Source organism: Carcharhinus amblyrhynchos, chromosome 24 (assembly GCF_965287045.1).
Source record: "Carcharhinus amblyrhynchos chromosome 24, sCarAmb.v2.hapA, whole genome shotgun sequence".
In the NCBI taxonomy this organism is placed as follows: domain Eukaryota; kingdom Metazoa; phylum Chordata; class Chondrichthyes; order Carcharhiniformes; family Carcharhinidae; genus Carcharhinus; species Carcharhinus amblyrhynchos.
Window position 1 is genome coordinate 29,787,229 of NC_137347.1, and position 20,009 is coordinate 29,807,237.

Genomic DNA, 20,009 nt, shown 5'->3' on the forward strand with positions numbered 1-20,009 from the left:
GTGAAAAGGAAACTTAAAGCATCAAATCAAAATGTGATTAAAGGGGTCAGTAATGCACCCCAGTCCCTACAGTGCCTAAGAGGCACAATGCCCTTGGAGGTTTGCCTGATTATCATCCTCACTGGCTGGTCAAAATCTTTGTCATAGAATCATTAAAACCTTACAATGCAGAAGAAGGCCATTTGGCCCATCAATAGCAATGTGGCAAACCTATTGGCAATGGGTGCAATGTCTGCACTCATAAAAGCATTAAAAATAAGAAGGCATGGTTGTGATCTGGAATGCACTGCATGAGGGAGTGGCGGAGATAGAGGACTTTCAAAGGGGAATTGGATCATTATTCGGAAAGAAAAAAATTGCAGAGCTACAAAGATGAGGCAGAAAGGGAAAGTAGGTGAATTGCTCTTTCACAGGGTGGACATGTCATGCTGCATGGCCTCCTTCTGCACTGTAACCATTCTATGATGTCACCACTACTGAAGAAAAGCTTGATAGGTTGTAAGAAGTGCTGGAAAAGAAGAGACTGGTGTGTAGAAGGAATTCCAAAGTTTAATATCTAGGCAATGAAAGGCACAAAGGCCAAAATGGAGTGATTAAAATCAAGGAAGTGCCATGGATCAGAATTGGAGGAGTGTAGACAGAGATCTCAATGAATAAAAGACTTGCCATTTGTATAGCACCTTTCACAACTTCCAAACATCTCAATGTGCGTTATAGCCAAGGGAGTACTTTTTGAAGTACAGCCACTGGCTAAATGTAAATCTCAGAGGCCTGCAGGACTGTAGAAGGTTACAAAGATAGGGACGGGTGAGGCAATGAAGAGGTTTGAAAACAAGGATGTGCATTTTAAATTCTAGTCAGGTCAGCCAATATAGGTCAGCAGTTGCAGGAATATTAACGGAATGCAACTTGGTGCAAGTTAGAAGTTTTGGATAAACTCATTTTTGCTAAGGGTGCCAGGTGCATAACGTGCCAAAAAAGCATTGTATTAGTCATGTCTAAAGATAACAAAAACATGAATGACAGTTCCAGCAGTGGATGACTGCTACAGAACTGGCCATGCAGAAACAGGCCATTTGGCCCAAGTATTTATACTAGTATTCTCACAAGCTCCTTCCACCCTATTTCACTTCACCCTATCAGTGCATTGTTCTAGTTTTGTCTCCCTCGTGCAACCTCTCTCCTATCTAACTTTCTCCTTAATGCATCTAAGCTATTCATCTTAACCACTTGTGGTAGTAAGTTCCCCATTTTTATCAACTCCCTAGGTAAAACGTTCCTACTGAATTCTTCATTTGTGACTATCTTATATTTGTGGCCCCTAGTTTAGGACCCCCCCTAACTTTCCCACCCTCTACCTTTTTAAACTATTTCACAATTTAAAAGATCTCTATTAGGGGGACTAGCTAGGGTAAATGCATGAGGTAATGGGGATAGGGCCTGGGTGGGCTTGTGGTCGGTGCAGACCTAGTGGGCCAAATGGCCTCCTTCTGTACTGTAGGATTCTATGAGGTCACATCTCAGTTTTCTGTTTGTTAGAGAAAAGAGCCTCAGCATGTTCAATCTTTCCTGTTGAATTTGAAAGATCCACAAGGTGCAAGTTATCAAGAAATGTTGAAACATATTCCCTTATGACCGCCTGAGAGAGCAATCTAACCCCTCAGGCTACATTATCAATGCATTGCAAACAATGCAAAGCATCAAATTCAAAGAACACTTCATGCGGAGATATAAAGTTTTGTAAATATTAACTGCACAACATTCAGAGCTTGCAAACATACTACCTTATTTCTGTTTCTTTTATCTGACCACTCCTAAAAAAATGCACTTGACATTATTGATAAGTTTTTAAGTTTATTTATTAGTGTCACAAGTTAACACTGCAATGAAGTTACTGTGAAAATCCCCTAGTCGCTACACTCTGAAGCCTATTCAGGTACACTGAGGGAGAATGGCCAATGCACATAACCAGCACATCTTTCAGGCTATGGGAGCAAATTGGAGCACCCAGAGGAAACTTATGCAGACACAAGGAGAACATGCAAACTCTACACAGACAGTGACCCAAGCTGGGAATCAAACCCATGTCTCTGGGCTGTGAGGCAGCAGTGCTAACCACCATGCCACCCTTAGAAACAGAAACACCAACTGTTCAGCTACTGTTGGTCAGCTGTGCAGTTTGTCCTGTGAATACCAAAAGTTAGTCTTTAATTCTTTATGTTCATGGAGCTATTGTGCTAAATACAGCTGGATAAACCCTAGGATTTGTTCCTCAAACATTTCCAACTCTTTTAAAAAGACACTTAAAAACTTATCTTTCTGACCAAGCTTTTTCGTCACCTGCTGTAACATATCTTACCTGATTTGATGTGAAATTTAGTTTGATAATGTTCCTGTGAAGCACCTTGGGGTGTGTTACAATGTTAACACACTATATAAATGTATGTTCTTCAGTAGCAGTGAAGTTACTGATAAATTCATATCATGCTCTAGAACTTATGTCTGCCAAGACCGATATTTTCTTTTCATTTGCTTTATTTGCATTATTAAGTTAATAGAATAATTCTTGTGGAAATTCTATGTGAATAGATTTTTTGAAGTAGTTTTGCCCCGTGTGGCAAACCCATTGGCAAACACCCCATCTTGTGACACTAAGAGTTAAATAAACAAATACAATATTCAAACAAAGACCAAATAAAAACATAGGTACTCAGAGGAGCTGGCAACTGAAAGACCATTTGTTTCACTACCTCCTTTGCTTCTGCCCTTTGCACCATGTGACAGCCTTGGCTCAGTTAGTTGTCCTCTTGCCTTTGATTCTGAAGGTTCCAGGTTCAAGCCGGGTGAATGGAAGAGATGCCGTGGTACTGTTGTGAAGAACAGCAAGTGATATATTTCCAGAGTACTGACAAATATTTCTTGCTCAGCCAAGGGCAAAAGGAATGGATTATCCAGTCATTGCCAGATTGCTGTTTGTGGGACCTTGCCGTCTGCAAATTGATCTGATTCCTGCAGTTCAACAGAACCTGCACTTCAAAGTTCTTCACTGGGCATAAGGTGCTTTAAGGTATCTAGCAGTCTTGGAAGATGCTATATAAATGCGAATCGTTCCTTTTATACTGGCCTGTGTTCAGCTTTTTGAATATCATGAGTTCTCCTCATTACATCACCTTGCTTTCTTCTTTATTTCTTCTGGCCCTCCAACTCAGTCATCATCAGTTATGTTCCCTCTGATCTCTTTTGTGGTTTCCTGGTCAAATAGGTGAGGATTTGAAATCTTGTAGGCTGGGAAGAAGTTTCATTCAGCCCATCACAACTGCACCGCCATTCATGGCTGAACTTCCACCTCAACTCCCCTTTCCAATCCAATCCCCACATCTCTTGATTGTCTCTCAGGCAGGAATTTTATCAGCACGCCTGCCCCAGAATAGGGGCGAGTGAGGCTTGCAGAATGGCATTCTCAGTTGGCCTTGGATGGGATTGTATGAGTCTCGGGTAGGCACAGCAGTAAAATACCAGTATCAGTGTTCATAAATCTACTAGTTTCATTCTTAAAAATAATCAACAATGGAATATCAACAGCTCTCTGAGATAGGGAATTCCAAAGATTCACAATTCTCTTGAACAAAGAAATGTCTCCTCCTCTCAGTCCCAGGCGATAAGCCTTTCATCCTGAGATTATGATCCCTTGTCCTAGACTCTGCTGCTGGAGGAAATAATCCCTTAGCATCAATACAGCTTGCCCATGTAATTTAACTCTTAAGATCTGGTATCTTTATAGGGTGAATCTGCATTGTATCTTGTCCAAAACCAATCTGATCTTCCTGAGGTGATCTGTGCAGCACTGAGCACAATATCAAGGCCAAATCTTACATATGTATCAAAAGAAAGTTGCGGACAGTGCCCAGGTGATTTTTTTCCATATCGGAAGTTCGCTTCATCAGAAGAAAGGAGTGAACTGATAACGGAAATATCCCATCGTTTAGCAAAGAAAAAACAAGAAATATAGGTAACCTGGAGAATATCATTTATAGATCAGTTTATTTATACTTAATAATTTCAAACAACATACAGGCATGGAGCTTAAAGGGCCATTTAACAGAGAGGTCTCAGGAATCATCTACAACCAAAAACCTCTTTTACTTTCAGATACTAGGCACAGCATTTCCTATTTCTATTTCAGGTTTCATTTTATTTTAGGAACAATTTCCTGATTAATTTAATCTTTCCTTCTTGTTTCCTTGCTCTACACTTGCCACCTCTAGTGCATTAAACTTCAACTAAGTGCTCCAAGGTCCTCAAACTGATCCTCTGATCTGAGGGGTCTTGGATTGACTGAGAGCAGATAAGTGGCCAAAGGTGCTGAGGATGGACTTGGGAGGCTGGGGGAGGGAGGGTATGAAAGAGTTGCTATGTCCAAGGATGATCAAGCTAAGCTTTGTTTACTGAGTACAGCAACTGGGCCTTTACCAGACCTGGATTAAAGTCATGATGTAGTTACTGGCAGTATCCCAATGGCAGAAATGCAGCATAACAGGCATTGCGTCAGTGATAGTTAAACACAGACAGGCCAGTAAACAAGACAGGGGGAAGAGCAATGTCCTTAAACACTCAGCAGTCATGCAGCAAGTAGGCCGGTGTTAAAGGATTACACCTGAAATGGTGCCAGTGCACTCAGCAGGAGGCAGAGAGCCCTTCCTCGATGCAGGAAGAGCAATGACATGTTCTTTGGTGTACCAGGCATGTAGCTGAGCCTGTAGGATTACGTTCTAAGTGATGGGAAGGCCCAAGTTCACTTTATCAGAAAGCGTTCGCAAAATTTCATGCAAGTCCCTTTAGTAGGAATACGAATAAGCTTTATTTTCAAAAATGCAAATTTTGAAGCAAGAATTTGTTAGAATTTAAGTGGGGTGAGAGTGGTCTGTGATTAATAACCTATTTGCAAAGAATCCTACAATCCAAAAAGTTTGAGAACCAAGCACTTCAGGAAGCTTTTGGTACAAGCACTTTGCCCTGGACTATATCGCAATGTAACAATGCTCAAACTAAAAAGCTTAATGGAAAAGCAGACATATTGCAAAAGGTGGATTTAAGCTATGCTGGCTGCTAAGTCTCAAGTTGTTTAAAAAAAAGTACAATGAATTGTTACTCCATTGCATTATATACAAAAATATATAAAATGTACAAAACCATTAATTTTGCACCATATAAAAACTTTTTTTTCTTTTTTTTTTCAAAACAGTTTTATGAACAAAAAGAAACTTGTTGAACAAATTTGCTGCCTTCCTGTAATTTTGGGGCCAGGACAATCCCAAGGATTCACAAGAGACTTTCCACGTCAAAGGTTGTCAATTCACAAAGGCAACGTCACTACAGATCTGTGGGAGGGGAGAAAGGAAAAAAACCATCACTTTGCTGATCCCCTTGCTTGCATTCTCTCAACCTTTTCCACTGTCCCTCTGCTGAAGATGCCAACCAAACACCGGCTAGAAATATTCAAGGAGGTTTCATCAGATGCCCAGTCACCACTGGGGAAATGGGGAACACAGACAAACTCGCCTGCTTCTGCTCTCCGTGATACCACCATACCTTTACAGTTTCTTTGGATTGATGGCCAGCTGCCTTGCACCCCAACTGGCCTGGCTATTGATGTCAAAGCAACTTGAAGAGCCTCCCCCTCAAATCGCTCAGCCACAACCGTTGGCAGTGATCAAAGTTCTCAATAGTTTGTGAAATTGCTTATGCCAGGAGTGTTCCCTCATGCACCCTGCAGAATTTCCAGCTCATAGATTGTCACTGTGGCTGACTAACATAGCATTACAGCCAAAACCCATGTTGCAATGTGATCTAGACGTCCATCACACCACATTATCAATGTCATTGAGCTGGACAGCTATTGATATTTTTGTACAAGAGAACTGCAAAATTTTTTGACAGGGCCATTTGTCAACAATGACCAAAATCATATCAGCAACTCTTAGATGTTAAACCATGGCCAATAACAGATGCACTATAAGGCTTGGGATGAGGTTAAATATTAACCAGTCAATAGTTTTATTTAAACAATTGGCAAGTGCAGAATGGGATTTCAACAGGGGTTAGTGAAATGAACCTAGACCAGTCAGATGATAACCTAATAATAATAACTCTCCGGCTAACCTGATGTATAATGAGGTCATGTATACCAAGGAGGTCCCATGGTGTGGCTTGAGTTAGCTGATGTCTGACTGAGCAACAGCACGGAGCCTTATATTGGACATATTAACCCCATATTAAAGGAGACGGTGGGGTTGCCATCAAAGATCACCCATGGAAAATAGCCACTATATTAAACCACTCTCCCTGGCCGCTGCTTCAGACTGAAGCAGACTATTTGTGACCGCAGAGGGATGGGGTTGGAAGTGGGTAGGGAAATAAGGAATCTGAACACAGAGTTGGGAATTTTATAATGGAGACTTTGCCAGCCCTGGAGCTAATGTAGATCAGTGAGCAGGTGGGTGAAGGGTGAACATTATATAGAGTATGAGTTAAGACACAGGCAATAGAGTTTTAGGATGTGCTCCAGCTTGCAGAGACGCAAAGGAGAAGGCTGGTCAGGAAATGTTGCCCACTAAACAGCCTTTTTTTTGGTGCCTTTATTTCTAATCAAAAAAGCCAATTCAAATTCCGTCCAATCATGGTACCCACATGAGGGACAAATAAGACAAGACATTGCATCCCACCTTGGGATTCAATCTAACAAGATGCAAGCTGATAGGATGAGACATTGCGCCCCCTCCTGGGCTTGATCTAATGTTTCATCTTAACCAAAAAGGCCAAGAAGGCATCAGGTAAAGTCTTGGTTTAACATCATTGGCTGTGCTGACACTTTATTCTACACTTGCTCGGGCAAACCACGATCACTGAAGTCAGCACGTCCCAAGTGCAATGGACTAGCCTCAACCCCTGCCTGATCATGGTCTCACCCCCGGGAGGTCAACCTTCTTGATTATTGACTCTCCCCACCTACTAAGTAGCCTTCTGTAACATTTATCTGTCATGATGATCTCATTAATCCCATTCGATAAAATACTGAGGGTGGCCTCTTTCTATGAGGCCTACTGGATGTGTTAAGGTGCACGTCAGTGAGACGGAGGCAGCCTCAAGTCTGATCTGACTGGAATGTTCTTTTTCTCACCTCCAGCTTGATCTTCTGCTTCATCTTCTTCCTCAGTCTCCACTTCTTCTAACTCCTCTCCATCTGGAGAAAGAACATGCAGATCCATCACTCAATTTTCTGACTGCAGTATTTCCAAATCAGCATAATGCATTATTTGCTTTGAACTATTATTGCTTTAAGTTGGTTGAAGGACAGTTTCTGGAAGATTTAGTGCTGTTCTTGAATAGGAAGTTCGCGCAGTAGCTCTGCAGCATTTTTAACTTAAGTTTTAGATGAAAATCAAGCCATTTAAATACCACAGATGTTGTTGGTGGGTACACCTGACCTCAGTTGGTAATTCCACTGGGAAAATGGGAATGATTCTAATTGAACAGTTCTTACTTATAAAGGGCCAAACAGCCTTTTCTGCTGTATCATCCTATGATTCTATAAAAAAATCCTTTAATTTATCTAGAATTATAATACATCTCTCAAGAATGCTTCATTTGTTTACTTATTATCCCTCATACAGATGAAATAGGCACAGCACAATGGGCCAAATGGCCTGCTTCTGTTCTGTATCATTCTATGAGAAAATAAGCTCAGTCTCAGGTCTGTGCTGAGTTAGCTACACTTAGCCAAGGGCCATAGTAGAAATATTAGAATTGCTTTCCAAATCCCTGGGTTATGGAGGGGGGAGAAAATCAGACTGGGTTTCCAACTGCTGGTTACCAGTCAGTGCCAAAACACGTCCCATAAGACAGCAGGTTTACTCTTAGCCACCAGGCCCAACCCACATTTAATTTAAACTGCTAACATTTACTAGTGGATTGTATCAAGTGTTGTGGAACCAATGCAGGTAGATAGAATTAAGATACAGTTCAGCTGTGGTAAAACTTAATGGTGGCACAGGTTAGAAGGGGTGAATGGTCTCCATCTGTTCCTATATTCTCTCCGGTAGAATTTGCTGATATTCCATCCTTATGCCCACTCTGAATAGCATTGAATTATGGGGCATTTAGGGTCCCCCAGGGTGAAAGGTCAATGAGCCAACCTGTTATACTTGGCCACAACATAACACCAATATCTACAATGATTGTACCTATTCCAAATGTTATATTTTTCAGCGTTTCCTCAGCCTGTTCCACATCCACTGTAAACTGATCCATATTATCGTAGCCGTCTTCGTGTTTCGCTATGTGAGACGTCCTGCAGGCTTCAAGAATCCTAGAATTTCAATTAAAGAAAATAATTTCGATGAGTTTGGACTGTAAGGGAAGGGGTCAAGGGGTATAGGGGTAGAGTGAGAAAGTGAAGCTGAGGGGGAAGATCAACCAGGATCTTATTGAACATGAGAGTGGAATCAAAGGGCTTCCTCTTGTTCCTTTTTTTTGATGGTCCCTGCACAATTAATTTATCAAATACAGCTCTTCATTTAGATGAAAGAATTAATTGGTCATCATTGACAAAAAATGCAGGGAGAGAAAATGAGATATTTTCTTTGTTATTATGATCTGGTGTGAAGGCACGGTGGGAGCAGATTCAATAATGACTTCCAAAAAAACAAATTGGGTATCTATTTTGTGGAGACTGCTGGGCTAAGGGGAAAGAGCAGTGCAAGTGGGACCAACTGGACAGCTCTCTTGAAGCATAGTTTGCAGGCATGATGGGCCAAATGGCCTCCTTCAATTCTGCATCATTCTCTGAATGTGCAGTCATAGATACAGGATTTTCCAGCCGTGCTCACCCCAAGGCTGGAAATTTCCACCCGAGGTCAATGGACCTTTGCACGGTCCACAGAATATTGTGTCCCACCCGATACAATTCCCATGACGGGCGGGACAGGAAAACTCTGCCCAAGATGTCCGAAAGATAAGAGATCAGATACTGTTTTTTCATGATGTTGGTTAAAAAGAAAGAAAACCCTGCCTTTATTTAACACTTGTCATGGCCACCAGACATCTCAAAGCACTTACAGCCAATTGCTTTTGAATGCATTCACTGTTGTAAAGTAGGAAAGTTGCATCCAAAATAGTGCTATATCAATGCAAGGTCTTTTCATTATTGAAGAGACTTTCATTGGAAAGCAATGCAGGTGTGGACAGGGTTGGATTCAGTTGTGATGCCTGTCCCTGGTCAATCAGCTGTCTGATTTTCACTGTTTTGACTCACTGAGCATGGTACCAGAGATCAACCAATGCCCCAAATGGTTCATGTTCCAGACAGTATTTAGGAAAGAAAAGGGAGAAGTTTGGCACTGCTCAGTTAATCCAATAATTCACTACATTCAATGCTTTCCCTCAGAAAGTGGAAGGGACAATTGGGTTAAATGTGCTGGATAATTAACAATGTATTGTTTTAAATTAGGAAATAGTGAGGTGGAAGCTTATTAATACTCAGATAACACTTACTTTTCCAGGAGCTTCTTTGCATTCTGTGGAAAGGAATAGAACATTGATTAGATATTTGAATATCTTATCATTTAATGCAAAGAAACTCTTTCTTAATAAGCAATAACTCTAACAGTGCATTTGACAAAGTGCAGGAGAATATCAGTTTGTATGTATTATTGTGTTCACTCCCTTGCTCTCCTGTTGTGCAAAAAACAGGGTGACTAAAATGTTTACCAGATTTATTGGTGCTTGGTAGCATCAGGGCAAAGATGGGTGGCACAGTGATTAGCACTGCTGCTTCATTGCTCCAGGGACCTGAGTTTGATTCCTGGTTTGGGTCACTGTGCGGAGTCTGCACGTTCTCCCCGTGTCTGTGTGGGTTTCCTCCCACAATGCAAAGATGTGCGGGTTAGGCTGTTTGGCCATACTAAATTGCTCCTTAGTGTTCTGGGGTGCGCAGGTTAGAGGGATTAGCGGGAAAAATATGTGCGACTGTAGGGATGGAGCCTGGGTGGGATTGTTATCGGTGCAGAATCTATGGGCTGAATGGTCTCCTTCTGCACTTTAGGATTTCTAAGATGGGATTATAAATATGAAGCACAACTTCCTCAAGAGCTTTAGTGGATGCATCCAGGATGGTACTGAACTATATCTGGATAGGGGAAATAAAATTGGTTCCGCTCTGCCTGGGCGTACGTAGGGGATTAGAACTAAACCTAACTCTCCAGGGTTATCAAGAGGGATTTTTTCATTCCTGTCTCTAGACTGGAACTCAAGCAAAAATGCTACTCCCTAAACCACAGCTAACATAGTACGATGCGCTGCATGGACTTTTGTGAAGGGCTCTGTGTTGGCAAGGAACCCATTCCTTTTTTTCTGTCCATCACAAGAGGAATGGTCTTACTAATTTCAGAGTAGAGAGAATTTACTGATGAGTCTCGGCTCTTTATGATTGGGGTCAAGGACTGTGTAGGATTGAGTTTGGCTGTGTGGGCTGGCATGGAGTGTGATGTTGTGCATCTGGGTAGGTACTCCAGTGTAGCTGAGAGATGCTACACCTGTGGGGGGGTGGGCTGGTGGGCTGCAGCATCAGAAGTGCCATATGATCCAAAAGAGACGGATGGGGAGATAAGTGAGGATGGGGTGGGAAGTGGGGACAGTACTAAACAAGCCAATGTTTCAATGTGTGTTACGAGTGCACAACATAACTCACAACAATATCCTTGCACGGAACAGTGCATTACTGGATCTAAGATTATAGCAATGGATGTATTCAGGGAAGGGAATAAACAGTACAAGTGTCTCTTACAACGAGGAAAGTAGCAACTCCAGGCTCGTCCATGAATTGAATGGCATTTTCCACCAGCTTAGAGGAGACGTCTAGATGTTCTTTGTGTTGCCTGATCAGTTCCTTGATGAATGTTACTCTCTCCTCCTGTTCCTTTGTAATTGATTGCAACATATCATCTTTCCTTTGCTCCAGAATGGTGTATAACTTGTCAAACTGTTCCATGAGCATGTGTTTCTGGTGTCTGCTATTGTCCTGAAGGCAAAAAAAGAAACCTTCACCATATAGCAGGCACAGATGTCACCAGTTTGTATCAGATGTTAACACTGAAGTTATTTTTTCCTGAGGGACAGAGAACCCTGATTAGATTGTGTATGGATGGGGAATGCCTCACTGATTGATCAGTTATTAATGGGGAAGCAGAGACTCAAGATTTTCACCAAAAGTGAGAGTTTTTGACACAGAGGATTGCCACACCACAAGTATCACTCAGTGACAAAGGCAGAAAGATGATTGATGTCAAGTAGCCTGTAATAGCCATACTCCTTACTGGGAGAGAGACGTGTGCAATGCTTTGCCAGCTATCAAATTATTGTTGTCCGTGCTTTTTAAATTTGTAGTCCCGTACCCAGCCAAATCTTATACAGTATTGTTTTACTTCTTGAATGAATTGCTCTGGCTGGCAATTGATTCCTTACATTCACTCTTTTTTTGTTTCATTTCGAGGCACTTACACTCACAGTTAGCAATATCATTAATTTAGCTCCTTTAACGTAATAAAATGTCCCAAGTCATTTCTTGGGAGCACTGATAGTAAAGTGTAAAATCTAACGAGATATTTAAACAGATGTCCAAAAGCTTGGTCGAAGTGGGACATTTTAAGAAGTGTTTTAAAGGGAGAAAACTTTAGGGAGGGAATTTCAGGGTTTAGGGTTTCTTGAGCTAATAAACCATTCAAGTCTCTTTGTCTCAGCATTCTGAAGGAGTCATGAAAGAAAATTGGATTAAACGCTGAAGGTACATTCTCAATCCCTGACTTTTTAAAAACTGGTTTATTTTATATGAGCTATTTTAGAAGTGGCATAAGGAATTCCACTCAATGTCAATGGTACTGATGAGATTAATCATTGCCACAAAAGTGAGGGAAGAATGCAAGCATCTATTTAAGAGACCCACTGCTCAGAACTTTTTGTCATTTATACTATACCTCGATGTTTTTGCAAGTCTCTTCCAACTGGTCAACAATGACCTGGACCCTGTCGTTGCCAGCCACAAGCATGGCAATCCCATCACTCAGTTCTGACTGTGGAAATACAGCAGAGAAACATCCATGTTAGAAGGAGTGATTGTGAAATAAAATCTTGTCGTTAACAGGAAGCATAAGGTTTGAAAGAGGAAATCAGCATTCTTTTCTGCGAGCTTTTCTGCAATTGTTAAAAGCTGATTGTAAGGTAAGGTTGTGCTACATCTTAATAATACAATTTAGGCCATTCACTCTATATGTAAATTGGTTTCAGTTCTGAGTTGAAGCAAGGTGTATAGTGACACGCAGATTTGAAACCACCTTCACCGAATTGAAACATCTAGAAGTGGCACATTCTAAAAATCTTAGGATTTCCTTTGTAAGCTGTTAAAGATAGCTGGCTTTTTAAAACTTTATCACATTCATATTAAAAGTGTACTTCAGTGTGGTGTAGTGATCTAGAACAGTGTGTCCCACTGTACGGTATTAGATCAACCTAGAACATTAAATTATTCTGTATCCTATTGTGTTGTTTCAGAACAGAGGAGCTTTTGTGCAGATACTTAAGGTGTGATGCTTTTAAAGATAACTGGGTTATGCATTACTGAACTCTGTTTTCTTGAACCAAGAGGATAAATTCAGATTCATAGAAAATGTTGGCTTATTCAAAGAAAGGCAACCATTAGTTGATTTTCTTTTCATCTGAAGATAAGTTTAACAGCAACAACTTTCAGTTGGTTGTGCCTAGTGTCAGCCACGGCTCAGTGGGTAGCATTCTGAATTAGAAAGTTATGGGTTTAAGTCCTGGAGGAGGAACTTGAGTACAAAATCTAGCCTGACACTCACTGCAGCACTGAGGGAGTGCAGCACTGTCAGAAGCACTGTCTTCCAGATAAGATATTCAACTGGACCCCCAGCCCCTCCTCCTCAAAAGATGAACGATAGAGTGGTTAGCCTCAAGATCCTGGTCATTATTGATCCCCAGTCAATATCACCAAAAGAAATACGTTATCTGGTGATGGCATTTCTATTTCTGAGAGACTGTGATTGCATTGCAAAAGCATCCCATTAGATGTAAAGCATTTTGGGATGTTCTGGGTTCATGACCTTTAGAAATATAGGTTTTTTTATAAATGACCCAATGATTTACAGCAATTAAATGATTAATAGACTAAATGTTCTGCCTTAGCAATAGACTAATACTTGGTATATTGCCCCTTCGTTTACAGGATAATGTAAACTCTGTTATTGCATGACAACACTAAGTTATATTTTGAAACTATCATGGTAATGGGAATGACAATTGTGATGCTTTCCTGAATGAAATCCTGATAAATTTGGGTTGTTGATCAAGATTACTTTGACGGGCTGAAGGACCTCTTCTGTGCTATATGATTCTATGTAGAGGGCCACATTTCAGGAAGTCAAATTGGCAGAAAATTGGTAGAAGCAATAAACCAACACTTCCCATGAATCGGACAATAGAGCAGCTCTGGTGCTCCCCCAGTGGCTGGGAAGCCAAGTGCACTGCGTGCCTGCAGGTCAGGAAGTCCGTTGGTTCCAGCCATGGTTTGTGTTGAGTTGACAGACACAGCCACTTGAGGGCGATATATATTCTGTCTGGCTGCTCTCGACTTAAGGAGAGGGAAGGTCAAACAAAATCCCTACTCCTGAACATTTTCCATCAAGTCCAACTGGAAACCAGGTGTCTTTGGACAAGTTTGGGTGGCACTGTGGTGACCTTCAAGGTCAACAAAAGCTACCAGCATTTAGTGCCAATCTCCCACATGAAGTATATTTATTTGCATGATTTATGGTATTGGCCACACATTCTCCAGCAACGACGGATGGCACCTTCTGGAGGGGCACAAGTCAGGGAGACCCGAGTACATTTTAAAAAGCACAATGCAGATTCAATTTCTCAGAGTAAGCAAGCAGACAAGCTGAAATGTGGGAGGCCGTAGAATTCCTTCCTCCTTCCCACCATCCTGCCAGCTGTCGCACTGCGACACTCCTGCACTAAAATTAGCCAGAACGTCAAGAGGGTTAATGCACAAGTTATTTTAACCCCTTATTGCCCAGGCATTTCTGAAGTGCTTTACACTTGTCGACCACATTGAATTTACAGAACAGAATCAGCTCCAAAAGCTCCATGCTGGTGTTTATGCTCCACACAATCTTTCTCTCATCCTTTACCTTAACTCTCCCAACAATATTTCTTCTATTCCTTTCTCTCCCTCTCAAGCTACAAACTGGCACAGAAAACCATTTGACCCATTGAGTCCATGCTTCTATATTCCTTTTGTTCTGTGGAGATCAGAACTGTGCATGTACTCCTATGTATGGTCTAACCAAAGTTCTGTGCAAGTTTAATATCATTTAATTCATTTGTGGGACATGGGCGTCACTGGCTAGTCAGCACTTATTGCCCATCCCTAGTTACCTGATTAGTTGAGAGTTAACCACATTGCTCTGGAGTTACATGCAGACCAAACAAGGTAAGGATATTAGTGAACCAGTTGGTTTTTTCTGACAATTGACAATGGTTTTATTTATAGTCAACAGTAGATTCTTAATTCAAGATTTTTTTTTATTAGTTTCAAATTCCACTACCTGCCATGGTGGGACTAAAACTCTGGTTCCCAGAGCATCAGCTGAGTTTCTGAATTAATAGTCTAGCGATAATATCACTAAGCCATCACCTTCCTGTTTTTTGAATTCCATTCCTCCAGAAATGAGCCCCACCGCTTTGCTTGTACTTTTTAATAGCTTTATTAACTTGCCTTGATATCTTTAATGATTGTGCAACTCCCAAACCCCTCCTCCGAACCTTACCTTTTGCTGCTCAAATACGTTCTGTAGAGGGGCCACCTCACAATCCTTGTGAGCCCCGAAGACTTTGCACATTGAGCAGGTGGGAACTTGGCAAGAGATGCAGTAAATGTTGATCTTTTCATCCTCGTGCTCTTCACACATGGGCTGGTTGCCTTTTTTCAAAGGCTTACTGGATATCAACAGAATAAATGTACTTTCATTGGTCAGGCAATCATTGAAAAGAAGAACAGCTGGGAATAATGTCAATTACATAAACTTTGCAGCACAGAAACAGACTATTCGGCCAATCTGATCTCTACTAGTGTTTGTATTCCATACAAACCTTTTCTCACTCTCTTCATCTAACCCTAGAGGTATGTCCTTTTATCCCTTTCTCTCTCATGAGCTTATCCAGCTTCCCGTTCGATGTAATTCAACGCAAAACTATTTGTGGGCACCAGTCAGGGCAAAAACACAACTGTCTACATCCAAAATGTCTTTTTCCTTCCATGTGCCAACATTGTGCTTTCCCACCACTCAGGGTTATTTGTTTTGGTATCTCCAGAGTGATTGAGCCTATTTTTCAACCATGAGGGTTGACTGACCACCACCTCAAACAACATTCCGCCACCTGTAGACACTGAAGTCTGCATCGGCATTGCACATTCGACATATTAGAGGGAAACAGAGCATGGGAAAACTGGAAATGTGGCTGAAAAGAATAGGTTTTTGAGGAGATAATCAAAGGTGCTGTTGGTGATGGTGAGAGGGAGTAGGGTAGGATCAAGATGGCTGAAAGCTCCTGTAGCAAGTGAGGAGTGCATGAGGTGGAAGAATGGTGTTGTGATAAGGAGGGAGCAGTGAAGAGATGAGTAGCAGGCCAAGGTTAGAGGGACTAAAAGAGAAAATGCTGGAAAATCTCAGCGGGTTTGGCAGCATTTGTAAGGAGAGAAAAGAGCTGATGTTTCGAGTCCAGATGACCCTTTGTCAGCTTTGATAGAGAGTTCCATAATTTTGATCAAACAACCATGAAGGAATGGTGATACTTGTCCAAGTCAGGACGAAGTGTGACTCAATGGGAGACTTACATGTGGCATTCTCACGTGGCTACTGCCCTTGTTCTTCTAGGTGATGGAGCTGTTGGGATGGAAGACCCATCCTCACACTGCCAGCCCTTCCTTATAAAGGCATCCTATTGGGCCATATGTCTCATGGTCTTATGAGTGTCTTTAAGACAGAGATGGATAGATTCTTGATTAATAAGGGGATCAGGGATTATGGGTAAAAGGCAGGAGAATGGGAATGAGAAAAATATCAGCCATGATTGAGTGGCAGAGACTCGATGGGCTGCGTCTTATATCTTATGGATGGCATTTTTGAAAATTGAAGTAATCCTTTGATACAATTTATTCCCTCTGCAACTGAATCTCAGAGACAATAATTGCTCATGAAGTTAAATCTCTCAAGGTAACAGTTTTTGACATGTTTGTTTTATATCAATGTATTATGACATTTGTGTGTGGATAAATTGTTCATTTCAAATCTAACAACTAGCAGCAATAAATAAGGTCAGGATTTCTTAAAGGCATAGCTCAGCAAACTTGGTTAGTTACTGGGCAACTATTTTTAAACACTTAGAAATAGCTGGGCTAAATAAAGTTTGTGTCATCGTTACCACTTGAAACATTGGCCAGATGACTTTGCAGACATTAATGCAGTGGAAAGTGACAATAACTAAACATGTTGCCAGGGAGTGAAAAGCATTCCTGAAGATGCTTTTGGTCTGACCTTAATCTGAAATATGCGCCTTGTCGGTCAACGTTCTGCTTTCTTTCCACCAGTGAAAAATGAGAATAAAAGAAAGAAACTAATTATTTCATTTAGATGGCATCTGATCCTACTCTCAGGTATTTCCCAGTGCTCGAGACTCAACTAGTTACTTTTGAACAGTAGCTACTGTTCTTCTTCAGTCTAATTAATATAGTCTATCCCTTGCTCACCCGAGAAATATTTCAGTCTGAAGGCACCACTTATACATTATCTTATCCTAATCTGTACTCAAAAATATCACAAAATGGAGAAAGGCTTTAAGGTTTTTTAATTTGTAATATCAGCACCTATATCATATCAAAATTCTTACACCTGCTTCTTCTTACATTCACATTTATAATGCCTATTATAATTTATAATGCTTATTTAAACTAGGTTTTTTAAAAATTCATTCATGGGACATGGGCATCACTGGCTGGCCAGCATTTATTGCCCATCCCTAGTTGTCCAAGGGCAGTTGAAAGTCAACCATACTGCTGTAGCTCCAGAATCACATGTGGACCAGACCAGGTAAGAGCAGCAGATTTCCTTCCCTATGAGACACTCATGGTTTTTCCAACAATCAACAATGGTTTTATTGTCATCAATAGATTCTTAATTCCAGACTTTTTTAATTGAATTCAAATTCCACTGTCTGCCATGGCAGGGTTTGAACTCAGGTGCCCAGAACATTAGTTGAGTTCCTGGATTAGTAGTACAGTGCTAATACCACTAGGCCATCATCTCCCCCATGGTCACACTGTAATTACATTCTCCTGTCAGTGGAGGCATTATAACGCTACCACAAATGAAAGGGTGTCATTACATAGAACTTATAACACAGAATCAGAGCATTTAGTCCAAGAGGTCTATGTTGATGTTTATACCCCACATGAACACCCTTCCATCCTATTTTCTTCTCACCAGATCAACAAGTCTGTCTATTCCTTTCTACCTCCAGCTTCCTCCAAAAAGCATCCATTCTGATTGCCTCAACCACTCCATTTGGTGGCGAGTTCCTCATTTTAATTGTTCGCTCAGTAAAGATATTTCTCTTGAATTCCTTAGAGGATTCATTAGTGGCTGTCTTAATCTGACATCCTGTCCCTCACAACAGGCTTGATGCAGAAGGGGAAGGTAACCTGAAGGTAATTATTCTAACCTGATGCCCTCTTCCTTGTAGATATCAATGATGTTCTCCACAAGTAGGTTTCTCTGCAGTCCATATACCCCATGACGGTCCAGGATAACTTCATGTCGACAGGATGGACACCTGAATCTGCCACCAGAAATCATGGTACCTCGACCCTGCCAGTATGGATTAGAAGCCTAAAAAAGAACACATATATAAAGGTATGAACACGCAAAATGGTTAAAAGCAAGCATTGTACCTAAACTGGTTACAGAAGATTGAAGAACTGGTTGCGGACTTGAAACATTAACTCTGTTTCCATCTCCACAGATGCTGCCGGACCTGCTGAGTCTTTCCAGCATTTTCTGCTTTTATTACAGTATTAACCATATTAATGATATTTTTTAAATAAGCAACTTTAGAAGAAGTCATCTCAAAAAAATCATACAAAAACATTGTCTGAGAGGCCAAAATGTCTGATTTCAGAAAGAAATAGCTCCTGGGGCTAAAGGGATATTGGGGAGGGGGAAAGGAGGATCAGGTTATTAAATTTGATGATCAACCATGATCAAAATGAATGGTGGAGCAGGCTCAAAGGCCAAATGGCCTACTCCTGCTTTTAGTTTCTATGTTTAATTTCTAGAAGGGACCTGCTGAGTTTATCTGGCATTTTCTGTTCTTTTTTAGAAGATGCCATGCTTTTGTTTTAGAACTATGGCTCTGAAAAGTTTTCAAGAGAATTAATTACCCAATAAAAAGTTTATTCAATTTTATATGAAAAATTCTCACTATGCCTTAGTGAGCTTTCCTACATTTCAGTAACTATACCAAAAACAAATACTCCATTGGCTATAAGGCTTTGTGGGACATCCTGAAATCCTGCAAGGTGTTACAAAGGCATAATTCTCTATTTCTAACCACTTTCCAATCTGGCCTTCTGGTAATAATCCAGCTTTAATCACAAATTTGTGTTAATTTAGCGGATCTCAAATGAGTCATCGGCTGAAGTGCTACAACTAGTTTCTGTGCCATTGGACTGAGGAAACTGGGAGAAAAATTAGTCGTGACTTCTACTGGAAGTTGCACATTAATGGAATCAGTTCACAGCAAGACTGAGGTCAGCTGCTGACACTCACCGTCAAGGCTGACATATGAGTGAAGTATGAGGATGGGGGTGCAACAAACCAATAACATCAATTTGCATTTGTATAGCACCTACAGCATGGTGGAAACATCCCATGGTGGAAACTGAATAATATTTGACACGTAGTGATATTTGGCCTGATGATCCAAATTGAACATCTCTGGGCTACGATTACCCAGCAAGGGGAGGCGGGGGTCAGAGTTTTCCCAAAGAAAAATTTGAAAGCAAAATGAGTTTGGCTTTTTCAAATGTTACTGCCTCTGGAAGTTTAGAATATTAAAAAAAAACTTCACTGAATTTTCAATTAACTAAGTTTAAATGCACTGACCTGGAACACATCATTGGCACATTTTCTGCACAGATTGTGCTGGCAAGGCAGGATCACAACTGGCTTTTCAAACATTTCAAGGCAGATCGGACAGATGAGTTGCTTCTCCAGCGTCTCCATCGTGCTGGATTCTCGAATTATACTCGGCTGGAAATCCATCTCTAAGTATAGTGTACACTCCTTCAAACCTGCTGAGTTGCTCTTTGCCTTTTTCCTCTCCCTGTCGCTCTCGCTCCTTTTGGTCGAATTCCTGATGAGTATCCGATGCTCCTCTTCAGTAGAGATTCAGTAGAGCTCAGGCGTTGTGATAAGATTACTCCTTGTTCCTTTTCTGTCTGGACAGGGACAGCTCACGTCCTTTTTATAAGCAGTTCCAGCATCACATGATAGCCAGGGTCAGGGCAGCAGGGGGATGGGGAACATAGCCCTCCTCAACATAACGTTTCCCTTATTAGAAACTTGCAACGTGAAACTGAGAACAAGCAGGACCTGGACATGCAATCACATGTGACTCTCAGCAAAACAACTTTCAACGAAAGAATAAATAAAAATAAAATTGCTAAACATTTTACATAACTATAAACTGACAAAGGTGAGTTTGAGAACAGGTTGTCCAAGACATCCAACAAAAACAATTTCAGTTTATTTATTGCTATCACAAGTAGGCTTACATGAACACTGCCATGAAGTTACTGCGAAAATCCCCTAATTGCCATACTC

At 41.0% G+C, this 20,009-nt stretch overlaps 1 protein-coding gene across 1 annotated transcript; it reads right to left on the bottom strand.

Moving 5' to 3' along the window:
• Positions 1-4,022: 4,022 nt before the first annotated feature.
• Positions 4,023-19,610, bottom strand: LOC145357842 (E3 ubiquitin-protein ligase TRIM63-like). The gene is made up of 9 exons (XM_080211379.1): positions 19,290-19,610; positions 17,848-18,014; positions 14,898-15,066; positions 12,027-12,122; positions 10,841-11,074; positions 9,550-9,572; positions 8,241-8,365; positions 7,178-7,240; positions 4,023-5,378 (listed from the first exon to the last, which is right to left on the bottom strand). Exons 1-9 carry the CDS (start codon positions 19,446-19,448, stop codon positions 5,371-5,373), a joined length of 1,044 nt encoding a protein of 347 aa, XP_080067505.1. The 5' UTR covers positions 19,449-19,610; the 3' UTR covers positions 4,023-5,370.
• Positions 19,611-20,009: the final 399 nt, after the last annotated feature.